Genomic DNA, 13,060 nt, shown 5'->3' with positions numbered 1-13,060 from the left:
AACATACTTTTATCTGAATCTTTCTTAAATTATTACCCATATCGGTTTAAAACAAATGATTAAATTCACGAGATAAATGATAAAGATCATTTTATCCTCTAATCCAATTCTTTAAACTCTAACTTAGATTTAATACAAATATAAACACATTATAGAATTATTAAACTACTTAATACCACTTGATGAAAGTCAGACTTTTTAAAAATTAACACAACTGACAAATTGAAAAATCATAACGAAAATTGCATCATATTTTGTCACGAATTTCGTGAAATCTGATAACGTTGTGTAATCGGATTAAATTTCATATCTACGTTACTTTCTCAATTAATCACGAATGCGTCGCATCGTCGTTTGCTCGATTTATTCTAAAAACAAATGATTGATATCGTTAATTGTCAATAAGTTACGCTTAGTGTGCCATAATCGACGCATATGACGTCACGCACGTGTATCAACCTATATTCCCGCATTATCTCCCACGGATTGTTTATGCATCACTTGACTATGCACTAATTTATCAGCACTTTGTGTCAATGGCCTTTTGTTCAAGTAGACAGCTATAGGAGGATCGTTACATAGTGGAAATTGCATCGAGCACACGGTATACATACACGCGCCGTACGCTCGCTTATATATTACTCGCTCTTATTGGCGTCGCGTCGCGTGCATACGATAATTGCTTTAACAGAAAACAGGTTGAGCCGAGATTCAAGTAGATAAAGTATACACACTGTTATATTTCGTATCACATTGTAATAGAAATAATCAGTCTCTTTTCAATAAACTATTTTCTGAGCCAGTCATATTCTGCCCTGAAGGCTAACTTTATTCAAATCTATGCAAATACGTTCGATAAAGAAGTCGAAGTTCATCTTGAAATTGCAATTTCCTAATAATTACACTCATCTACTTTATTATAATTTTATAATTTTTAAAATCGGATTTAAAGATTAATTTTTACGGAGCGTAAATGAAATTTGTATAATTAATTTCATTAAATTTCGATTAATCGGATATAAAATTGAAATAGAATTTCGCGCACTACCACGTAATGGAATTTGATCTTATTTAAATTACATATGAATGCCTGTGCATTGGAATTCGACGTATCACGCGAGTACGCGTTTGTTCATTCAATAATTGTGGCGATGCAGCTGCTGATACAAGTGAATCGCCATCGTCGACGGAGTCATAGGTGAGAATGTAACGTGCATGCACGTCTATATGTAGGTGAAACGTTCAACAGGTTGACAGGGAACAATAAAAACTTTGAGACCGGTCGATACTTCTTTAAACATGGTCACGATAAGAACGATATCGTACGAGTGAAAACAAGGTCAAAGCGATGAAATTCCTCAGGGACGCTCTTCGAAAAGAGAATAAGATTTGATAGCGTGAAACCCATGATGCAAGTTTCTATGGCTATGTTTATGTGTCTATCAATATGATAAGCAGATATTTAAGGTTGTATGTGCCGTAAGATCCCTGCCAACAGTTTAAGACATCTAGTAACTGTTAAAATTTCAATGCTCTGTCATTGTTTTGATGTAAGTGTTCATACAACCTTAAATTGTTTTGGAAGGAAGTAATCGTTTACTTATAAAACAACCATATGTTAAATGATACAGATATTTTTTAATATCGAAGAACAAAATCTGAATTTTACTAAAAATTAATCGTCATATTCTCATGTCAATTAATTATTCCACGTATTTGATTCCACGGTTCCAACGCGCGAGAACAGATCGGTTCTTTATCTCGACGCAACAGTAGAGCCAATCATGATGGATCAAGGAATCGACACTTGAAAAGCGCGGCCGATTTCAGAGAAACAAACGAGGATCGCGATCCGGGACGACCACGTCACATATACGTAATCTCGTTTCAGACAAGCAGTCACATTGTGTCGTAAATAATAGATAGATACTAGATCCACTGGCAGGGAAGAAATCAGTGTACGAGAGTCGTTAACAGATGATTTGATAGTCGCCGAGATTGTATCGAATGCGCGGAGCGAACGGGACGTTGTCTCGATCGGATCGATGCGAAAAGTGACAGCTAACACAGCGACGATATCAGGTCGACGCGCGGTGCTCGTCTAGCTAGTATCAAATTTTCTCTCTACGGTTCGAGACGAAAAAGGTACCGAGATAAGTACGTAAGCCGGCGATCATATTCTCGTCTAAGTATTCACTGGATTATAAAACCGTGTAGAGATATTAAAGATGTCATTAATCGAAAGTGCCACGACGAAGGTTCATAAAAGAAACGAAAAAAAAAAAATTCTATTCAAAATCAGCGTTTAAAATAAATCAATTTTAATTTGATCAGCGATGAAGCTGGATATAGTCAGGTACCTCTTCGCCATAATGCTCTGCATAGCGAACATGATCATCTACGGTCTGAAAGTAAACATAGCCACGGCCATAGTAGGCATGGTGAAAGCTAAGAAAGGTGACGGTGTACAAAGTGACGCGTCGCAAGAATGCGGATTTGAGATGGATGAAGCGACAGTGGACATAGACGGTCCATTCGATTGGTCCACGACCGAACAGGGTTTGGTAGTCAGTATCTATTTCGCTGGCTATCTCGTTGGAATGTTCCCCTCGGGCTACTTCGCTGATCGGTAATTATTCTTTGCTGTCAACTTTCTATCAATTTTATAAATAAATTCATACAATAAATATGTATATGGATACATACATTAATAAATGAAACATCCATCAATTGATTAGAATCCTTTCTATTATTACAGTAAATGTATTGAAACATTTTACCGAAATCTTTTATCAAAAGCATTCTTTATTATCTCGTTTTATCAAAGCGCAGTCAGCGAAAGTTTCCAGTAGTTTTAGTAGCGAGATTTTGATAGCTCTGCGTTCGAAGACTTTATCAGGTTTTTAAGATCCTGCGATAACGAATTTGGTAACGAGGTGCTGTTACACTCGATACGAAACTTCAAAACGTACACTACAAACGACTTCAGCAGTTCTGAAAACTAACAGCTAAAACTGTTTGCCATTAGTCACATTCTATGAACAATTCCAAGCATACTTTCTCGAACTTCCTGCTTGCATGTATCGACAGTTCCTGTTTATCTATCATAATCTGCAGTACCCCGAATGAATTGATTTTGAATTACGAAATGAAGCTGATTCGTTTTTATAATCAAGCTTCAACACGAAAAATGTTTTGCTGGTCTGCGTGCTGTCGAATGCCTTGCTGACGTTGATAGTACCAACGGTGGCGCACATATTAGTAGTGCTGTACATCATCCGGTTCTTCACGGGCCTACTGGCCGCTGCGAATCTGCCGGTGGTGAACGTCCTCGTCGGCAAATGGGTCGTCTACGAAGAGAAGAGCACCTGGGTCGCCATCATCTACGCCGGCACGTCTCTCGGGACGGTCGTGTCCATCCTGAGCTCCGGAATGATAGTCGGTACCATGGGCTGGGAGGCCGTTTTCTACATACACGGCACGCTGCCGTTCATCTGGTGCGTGGCCTTTTGGTGGTTCTTCGCGGACAACCCGGAAACGCAGAAGTACATCACGGAGGATGAACGACTGTACATCGTGAACTCGTATGGGCATCGGACGCCCGAATCCACTAAGCAGAAAATACCGTGGAAACAGATATTCACGTCGGTGCCCTTCCTGGCGTTAGTCTATACCAACACGTTCGGCAACTTCTGTTGGTACTTCTTGCTCACCCAGTTGCCGTTGTACATGAACAAGATTCTCAGATTCGACATCAAATCGGTGAGTTTTTAAAATAACTGATTCTTTGAATCAACAGAGATCGCTTGATCTATCTTTTTCCTTACTTAGTATGAATAATTTGAATCTAATCGCAAGTCTAATTTTTATATTGATATTATTTAGAATGCTTCGTTAAGCTGTACACCATATCTTTTGAACGCGATAGCGAATCCATTGCTTGGCAAGCTACTGGACTGGGGTAGACAGAAAACTTACTGGACCCAGACTCAGGCTCGAAAGATCGCCGTATTTATAAGTGAGTTTCATTTGCTAACTCAATCAAAAATCAAATCATACAAGTGAATAAGTTTTTGTCAAAAGACCAACAATTTAAATTTAATGAATCAATTTTATTATTAATATAGGTTGCATTCCTCCAAGTATTTGCCTCGCGGTAATCGCGCACATCGGCTGTGATCGCACGACCTCCACAGTGTTCCTGATACTCGGCGTGGTGCTATGCGGTGCCATTTTTGTCGGCCACCTTGTCAATCAGAACGATCTTGCACCGAATTACGCAGGAATCTTAATGGGCATCACGAATACTCCAGGAACTATCTCGGCATTCATTTTGCCTGCTCTGGTCGGCGCACTTATGGAAGAAGGGGTAAAAGATCTATTAACAACTTCTTTCGCTCATTGTTTCGAGAACCATTTAACTGGCATTGTTAAATCCTATCGTCTATACATTTAATTTACTATTTTCTAATCTGATCTTTCAAATCCATTCTCTAATTTTTAATATCATATTTATCTTATGAATCTAATTAATGAATTTTTAAATGGAACTCATAATTCAATCTAACTAATTTTAGACCACAATTAGCATGCTAAATCAGATTTCGAGCTCTACTGATTAAAATCTCTAAGTAGCTTTTATTACTCTGGCTCAACTCTTATCTTCTGTAATTCTAAATCCATTTACAATGCAGCACAGCATGGCGCGATGGAGATACGTGTTTTGGTTAAACATCGTCGCCCAGATATCGGCGTTCATTGTATTCGTGATCTTCGGATCGGCCGAGATCCAGGAATGGAATCAAGCGTTCGGCGATTAAAAGGAGAAATTAATATGGAAGAAGCTACCTTCTACTGACGCCAAAAAAACAAATCTGTAAGCTTTAGAAACGGAACTGATGACACAGACGCTGTCACATTTACAGTTTCGACGTGATATCCAAAACAGTTCATTTGTTATGAACGTCGTGACTTTGTGCGCATTTTGTAAGAATGTGTGATAATAAACTTTTACTTTAATACTCATGTAGATTATTTTTTTATCATATGAAAGAATTCGCTTAAAGAGTAAAATACAAATGTCTACGATGCTGTTAATATTTGATGAATGAATTATTCTGAGCAAAATGTTACTTAATTACCAGTGAAAAAGGTGTGAATGAGAAACAATGTTCCACTTAGCTACGTCGTCGGGTTATAAATATTTCGCAAGTCCGGCGGAAATTTCTTAAAGAGGAAGCGTAAAAGGTCGGTCCACGGTAATTAGAACCGCGAGACCACCCGTAATGACGGGCAACCAATTAAGAGTGGCCACCTGGCACAAAAATCTGTCTTATTCCAATTAGATCGCGAGAGGATCGCTTAAAAAGAAGCAGAAGTCAAAGCCAGCGACGAGAGGTACGGGGGGACGGCTGGCCCGATGCAACGTTAACGGGAGAATATTTATGGCGGTTGAAATATTACGTTTGTAATCTATTTCGGTGCTTGCGGCCGCTCGTTTCGACGCTGAAAAACGGAAGATTACAACTCAGTCATTTCCCCTCGTCGTCGCGGCTTCGTCGTTTCAAACGGTTTCCTACTCCGGCCAGATATCAAAGACGCGTTCCCGTTCTCGAGAAAAGTGCGCGGCCCCCCCGTCTCCCGGCCGCCCGTGGAAATTTCATGAAGATTTAGAGAGTCGCGGAAATTGAAGGAATTGCTGTTTTCAACGGTCTTCGACGCTGCGCCTCTTCCTTCCCCTCTAATAGCGATGCCGCAATTTCTGCTACACGGGGAAATGTCGCGCGGACCTGACTCGCTCGTTAAATTTTACTCCAACACAATTCTATCGGCTTCAATTTATTCGCTTCTACCAATTAAGCGAGTAATTATAATAAAATTAAATATTTTAAGTCTTCCTGTAATTTTAGATTGAATTCCATCAATCTTTCAATAATCCAATAATTCCAATAATTCAAATAATCCAACTTGGCTGCTGTTAACGTGAAATCAAACCGAAGACAGGGCATACAGGAGGTTCCCGTACAATTAATCAAAGTTGGCAGGCTGAAAGAGCCGCGACGCTGCCCTATCAATCGAGAGCTAAGCGTCCGCGGTTGACACTTTATTTTAAGCGTATAAGTGTACACAGGGAATTAGTCGAACGAGGTGGGAGGTGGCCGAAAAATTGTGGCGAACCTTGAGCCGTTGCTACCGTTACTGCTGACAATCCGTCGAAGAAGCTATTAATCAAGCGTAATTAAGGCTCGAGGTGATCCTTCGCCAGGGGATCGAGACGTCGCGTCGACTCGTTTGCCCGAGACTTGGCAGAAGTAGAGTTGCCCGACGCCACGGTTAATCAATCCTGAGGCTCGTTACAGCTAGCTAGCTTCGGGGAGAGAGAAAGAGAGAGGGAGAGAGAGAGATGAGAGAGAGACAAAGCTAGTCGCAGAGTAACGTCAACGCATCCGAGCTAGAACGCCAGGGATTGTTAATCTAGAACAGTTGAAGCGCGTACTACGAAGGAATCACAGCTGGGTTTACTTTGCGAACGAAATGGAGCACTGCATAATTCAAGACGCCCTGTTCGTTATTATTATTTTCCAGGATACGTGCTCTCGTTGATGGCTACTGTGCCCAAGCAGAATTTCTCATAGTCTATTTACATCTTCGTAAATCTCAGAGCATATTGTAACAGCATATAAGAGCATATAAGAATATATGCGGATAGACTCTGGTTCCTGTTTCTCGTGTGATTGATTTAATGAACGAATGAAGCGAAATTGATATAACAGATGGGAATATGAAGATGGATTATGGACCGAAGAATTTTTCTCATATACTCTAATAAAATCCTGAATTTAGCAAGTATATAATTTATCGAATGAAAATTGATTACGCATTTTCATATGATATACAGTCGCATTAAAATGAAGGATGATCTTCCATTCTTTCAGTTTCAGTTCGATTTTACAGAAACAATTAATGATTGTATTTAGTTCGTTATGCATATTCGTAGCTGAGAAGTCGACCGTGAACTCGTAGTTTTCTACGGGTTGAACCGTGAAAAAGGTGTTCCCCGGGGAGCCCGCGTGGAGACACATTCGGCGCGCCAGACCGCACCCGTTATTACTAGCGATAAATCGTCACCTTTAATAAGAGCTCGCATGACGCCACGGACGGAAGCCAGAGACGGCCATAGCGGCGAAAGAATCGCGATATTGAACATGAACTCGGAACTGTGTGCGAATCGAGGGCAGTACGCTCGGAATTCTGATTCCGGAATGAGTTTTACGGGCAACTTGCAGCTCTTCATGGCTGGATAATGGAGAGCAGAAATTGATACGATAGCAGTTTTCCAAGTATTTGCAGGAACTTGGTTAAAGCCCGTAATGAAATTCACATGATTAAATATTAAATCCAATTTGAATCCAATTATTATATAAATGAACCTGATAATTCATAATTATTTGTGTTCACATTGGGCGTTTTAATATGTTAAAATTACAGATAAAATTCGAGCCGGTTAATTTTCTAATTCTTCAAAAGCAATTAAGCTCGGCCACTGGTTGAACGTGACTTTTGCAACAGAGGGTTGGATATTAAGGGAGATAATTGCAGAGAACGGGTTATCGATTGCTCTTCGACGTGTGTCCGACGAATCTGGGTCAGTGCTATCAAACCGGGTGAATCGGACGTGGTGGAACGACTGGAAATGCTACCGACACTCGGCACCGCCCTTACGAGCTTTTCCCTCTACCGAGAATTCCTTTTAGTTGCTTTTAGTCTTGAGACTCAGCTATTAAGGTCTCGGCGTGCCACGTGCCTACACTTCAGCACGCCATTCGCTTGCATACTAAGAATTTCCAAAATCTTCGTTCAATATACATTACTATAATTTATACAATTTAATTAAGAGGATTTAAACAAAGTAAAGCAGTTATATATAGGAAATAAAATATTTCACATTATTTAGTAATCATGCGAATATATATTTGGTTTTTTAAAGCAATATGCATTTTAATAATACTATATAATAAATTCAAGGACATTCTTCTTCAATTTATTATCGCACGAGTTTAATTTATTATTGGATAAAGAGTCGTACGAAGAAGAATGATTAATTCTAAGCGTGACGTAAAACGCGGTATGATTATTAACATAAAAGCGCGCGTTTGCAATGAAAAAACAGGTTTGCAACTGTTAAATGTTCCGTGTAACAATGCTCATTTAAGTTGGAAATTAATGCAAGAAATAAATTGCATACGTGCGGCTGCGCGAAGATAATATATTACCGGTCGTATATCTGCGAGACCACTATCTTCAGTATTATAGTACGGAACACGACAAATGAACAGTTGTAACTATTATTCACCTCTCGCTCTCTTCGCATTTTTCACGAGTAATAAAGTATTTTATTAGTAAAAATCAAGTTGCCCGTTCAGAGTTTCCTTACATAAATTATTAGCACGTAGACATTTATACCAATTTAGAGCATAAAATCTAAAAGAAAATGATTGTATTTTTATATGTATATAAATTCTTCAAATTGTACAATGGACGCACGAAGTCCACGTATCTACCAATACCACGTCGTCTTATCAAATCTCGCTTAGATCACTCGGTCAATAGCTAAGCATTCAATTGTCTAAAGTGACCAAGCACTTGTGAACAGCAGTGTATCTCAATCTCACTCGCAAATTATTCCCAGCACTCCATCAAACGCCATCGTGGCGTAATCGTCCTTTGCGAAGCACGTCACGTCACGAGATTACTATGCGCCGCTAGCTGCCCGTTTAGCGCGTCGTTAGCCCCCGCGAGAAGCGTGAATTGGGTCACGAGAGGGAACCGGTCCGCGAACCGGCGAAGTATTCGGAGGATTATTTCCTTACGGGACTGGGTGCTGGGGGTGTCCGGGGATGGAGAGGAAAAGCGAACGAGAAGAGACGGTGAATGAAAGAGAGCAGGTAAGGTATAAGGACTCCAGCATTCCGACGGAGTCCGACGAAGAATTCGATATGCCTCGGTTGACGACGCGATTCCGGTACGGGCAAAGGCGGCAGGAATCTCGAAACTCGGTCACCCCGTTTCCAATTGACCGGCTCCCAGACCGTCTCGATTTCCCTCCCCCCCGAGTCGCCGCCGCCGTTGCATTATGCGAACTTCCTACAGATTAGTTATCCCCAAGTTTAATATTTTACCTGAATCCCGGCGCACCCTCGTTTATTCTACGCAGTGACGGCTCATTTAAATGTACATGTACAATTGGGAGGCAACTATTCTATTTAAGAGAGTCTCTACTTAATATTCTTCTCGCTTGTACAATTACCGATTCCTATAAAACCTAATATATGATATAATAAGACATGACCAATAACGTATCTTTTACTTTTACTTAAATAGCCGAAAATTTCCTACCAAGAAGTAATATGGGTTACTCAAGGCCATACAAATGAACTGTGTATCAATCAAGAATTTTATGTAGCAATCTCTAAATGATAATAATATCACCAGCCTTTGATATTTCATACATTACACTGTGCGCATTCAGTCTCCCCATAAACGCATAAAATCTGCGTTCAACATAGCGGCTAATAAATCATTATACCATATAAAAATATCAGTACAGAAACGAGGAGTTCTACTTTAAGAGCGTGCGCTTTATTATTATTTCAATTACAGCGGAACGAGAGAGCGCGTTATTTGAATAGGAATCTCCTCGAACGTGATACGCACGCATATCTCTGTCTACCCTTCCGTTGACCACCCGCCCTCCCCCAACTTTCCGCCCTGCACCCTTGAAATCCGTCAGCATATTGCGCATGCATAATTGAACGTGTTCAAACAAATAACAAAGTTTTCGCATGCTGATGAGCACGCTACCGCATCCGGATTTCGGGCTGCCACCGACTGCCACTGACATATTTTCATTTGACACGCGGGGACAGCTACCCCTTGTCCCCCCTCGCGGCTCCGCGAACGCTTCCGCGATCGATCGTTTCCTGCACACCGCCGGAGCCACGGAAAAATTGAGATATCGGAGATCGAGGGACGGAATGCGAGGCGTTTCGACAGCAAATATCCAGAGAAAACGTCTCAAAGTGTTAGATCGCTCCTTCTATACTATCTGTTTCATATGAAATAGCGAGATCATTTTTCAGCTTGTCGATACTACGATTTTTATCAATAATTTTATACTCGATTTTAATTGTACACGTTTCTAGAAATATAATCCACGAATTTTCATTCGACGAGACTCTGCGGTGGTGTAGCGTTACCTAAAACCCGATCGGGAGCTAAACTGGCGTACACCGTGGTGTGTATTTGCTAAGCTAGCTGGCAATTTGCCTCCGTACTCTCGCTGCGCGTATGAATAATAATCACGGTGGATATGTGAATTATGAGACGATTATCCAGCGTAGGGTCGAGCGTTGGTTATTGCAGCGCGAGTTCCACCCGGTAGGTATCCAGCCGCGACAATAGATTCCCTAGCTCGATACGTATTACGCCCCGGCCCGTGCTGCATTTTAACGACCCAGATCCGACGGACGCGACTCACCCGGTTTATGCAATCGCCGCGGAACTTCTTTAATTCACGATAAGCAATAAAAGTCCGGGATTTGTTTCATTGCTTGCATGAGAATTAACCGAAGTTGCTACGCTCGCGTTCCAACTTGTTTATAATTATCCTGTCTTGTTCCGCCGTCCCGAAGTTCCACTGCGAACTTGTAACATTCATTATCTTTCAGCTTTGTAACGTCTCCTCCTGCGTCTTTCGTGTAATCGCATTTGAAATGGTTAATTAAATCAAATGTTGACTGATAACGCGGAACTTCTCTCGGTTCTCTTTTGAAAATCGTTGGACGTACGATTTGCATCCGGAGCTGCAGAATTCTTACATAGCGAGGATAATTTTATATAAGTTTTCGCGAAACTGTAAAACTGGAATAATTGAAACGATCCTCGTGATATAATTAATTTTTCTACGGGGCTTAGTACGAAAGTTTCCCAGCTGTGGCGCCAGCTGACGGTGGCCGACCCTTTCGAAAACCGATGGGATCGTTCCGATGGAATTAAACTTATTTGCATTTCGTGAAACTTTTTTTCCTCTTATCGCCGATTCGAAAGTTTTCATTTTCAACCCGGAGTGACGTCGCAGATAAAAATTGTTCCAATTCGCTCGCCCGAACGGAGCTACATCAACTTTTCGAATTGGTTTTACATAATATCGTGAAGTTTTTTTCTCTAGGAATTATTGAATTCTTCGCTCTGGGAAGCCGGCAAGCTCTTATGTGTGCCCGGTCCATCGGGTATCGACCGACCGACCGGCCCTACGAGCAATAAAGGGGCTCTCGGTTGCCCTAAATTGGCTTTTTAACATTTTGCATATTAGTGGGTTTAGAGCCGCTGTCAGCGGAATCCTTGTTAGTTGTTTCAACGAGTTTAGTATGCAAATTGACATAAAGGGTACGCGCGCGTGGGATGTAACTCAAGTGAGGAACACGCGGATAATGAGGGGTACGTTTTACCCTCGGGGGTAATATGTTTTACACTCGCGACGCTTATGCACCGATCCGAAAAGATCGTCTCTTTATAAAAAGGCGAAATTTCTGATGGTTAAAAATATAAATAAATGAAACGAACATGAATTTACTTTTATTTATCACTCCTCGTCAAATGTTATTTAATTAGACAGAAAAAATGTTAAAGCCTGAAGTATAGGTCTTCAATTAAAGTTCCTAGTGCAAACAAGAAGCAACACGGTTCCCAGTGCATTCTCGCTTGTTTATCAAATTTATTCTGGCCTTAAACGTTGAGGATTAAAGAATTCATTACGGTTACGGCTGGCTGCTCGTTACGGCACGTTCTCGAGGTTGCGCCGGCGAATCGCTCTATTTATTTTACACCGTGCCATGGATTCTTTTTTATTGGCCAATTATGCAAACTGCGGCGGGGGCAAACGGTTCGGCTCAGTATTTTTGGATTTCACACTATGAGTCCAGCGGTAAATTCCGACACCCCGAAAAAGATCCGACCATAAACGCTCGTGCGAATAATTAGTTTTATCTCCAGCCTGTTAAACATTCTCCTTCGAAAATCCAACGTACATCGCACCCTTCTAACTCCCTATTGTAATCCGCGTAATCCGGATTCAGTTAAAATCAGTGACTATTTTTGTGTGTTATAAATTTTACGTAAATATATTAATGAAGATGTTCAGTTTTTATATTAAAATCGTTTCCCAAAAAAGTTGAAGTGCAATTAAAAACCGCGAAAATATTTTTCGGGCCAGGGGAGAAATTTGAAAAATTACAAATTCGGCTGTTTGTTAAAAAGTTCGCGCGTTCCCTGATGGACGCGGATTTAATTGTTTAAATTTTATAACGATGCCGAATGACCCAGTCGTTTGAGTTTCGTAACGAACGCAACGTTTAAATGGCATTCGCATTTTATGTAATATCCGAAGAATCCTCCCACTGATCAGTGGTGGGGGGGGTGGCAGGGGCGAGAAAGTTGTTCATAACAAGAGCCCGAAGTATTCCACGGGTGATCTTGTGATTAATTAACGCGCTTGAAAGAGAACCCGGTGAAATGGAAGATTCTGAACAAGTCTCAACTTTCGCTGGTTCTTGCCGGCGTAGCCGAGTAACGAAAATCGCCGTGGAAACTATCTAATGGCGAATAAAAAAGATGAACTAGTTTTAAATAACCCGGGAAGTACTTGTTGAACTTAACGCAAAAAACGGAAACTGTTTGAAACTTTAATGCACTCGACACTAAACAGTTTAAGAGGAACCAAGTTTTAAGTACTTCAGCGGTCTATTGTAATTACCTTATTAACAAAGTGTACGCCGTTTTGTTTTTTCTTAATACAATGCACAAAACACTGATCTTCAACGTACAATTAAAACTGTAATATACAACGATTTTATTAAAAAAAATATAACTACAAGAATTCATTAATTCGAGGAATTCCATTAAATTAAAAATTCTTACAAAATATTTGTTATATATCACGTCATGGAAATTTGAAGTTGCTCGAACTGTACTTAACTATAATTTAATTATCTGTCGTAAGATC

The 13,060-nt window shown here is 40.5% G+C and overlaps 2 protein-coding genes across 9 annotated transcripts in view; one reads left to right on the top strand and one right to left on the bottom strand.

The window, feature by feature from the left end:
* The window catches only part of Ten-m (teneurin transmembrane protein Ten-m), a 455,606-nt gene that overhangs the window by 409,898 nt on the left and 32,648 nt on the right, over positions 1-13,060 (bottom strand). The gene's annotated exons all lie outside the window — the stretch shown is intronic.
* Positions 2,337-4,876, top strand: LOC108631163 (sialin-like). Its single transcript, XM_018034896.2, has 5 exons — positions 2,337-2,629; positions 3,177-3,762; positions 3,886-4,018; positions 4,128-4,369; positions 4,695-4,876. The coding sequence occupies exons 1-5, from the start codon at positions 2,337-2,339 to the stop codon at positions 4,818-4,820; spliced, it is 1,380 nt and encodes a 459-aa protein (XP_017890385.1). The 3' UTR covers positions 4,821-4,876.

Source organism: Ceratina calcarata, unplaced genomic scaffold (genome assembly GCF_001652005.2).
Source record: "Ceratina calcarata isolate Rehan_Ccalc_2016 unplaced genomic scaffold, ASM165200v1 scaffold84, whole genome shotgun sequence".
Taxonomy (NCBI): Eukaryota; Metazoa; Arthropoda; class Insecta; order Hymenoptera; family Apidae; genus Ceratina; species Ceratina calcarata.
This window is presented reverse-complemented; position numbering and strand designations above follow the sequence as displayed.

What these genes read in the sequence shown, in the direction of transcription:
- LOC108631163 (XM_018034896.2), top strand. Translation starts at nt 2,337, where the DNA reads ATGAAGCTGGATATAGTCAGGTACCTCTTCGCCATAATGCTCTGCATA. An exon ending in AAAGATCGCCGTATTTATAA is followed by an intron (nt 4,019 to 4,127) that starts GTGAGTTTCATT and finishes TTATTAATATAG; the next exon opens with GTTGCATTCCTCCAAGTATT. An exon ending in GCGCACTTATGGAAGAAGGG is followed by an intron (nt 4,370 to 4,694) that starts GTAAAAGATCTA and finishes TTTACAATGCAG; the next exon opens with CACAGCATGGCGCGATGGAG.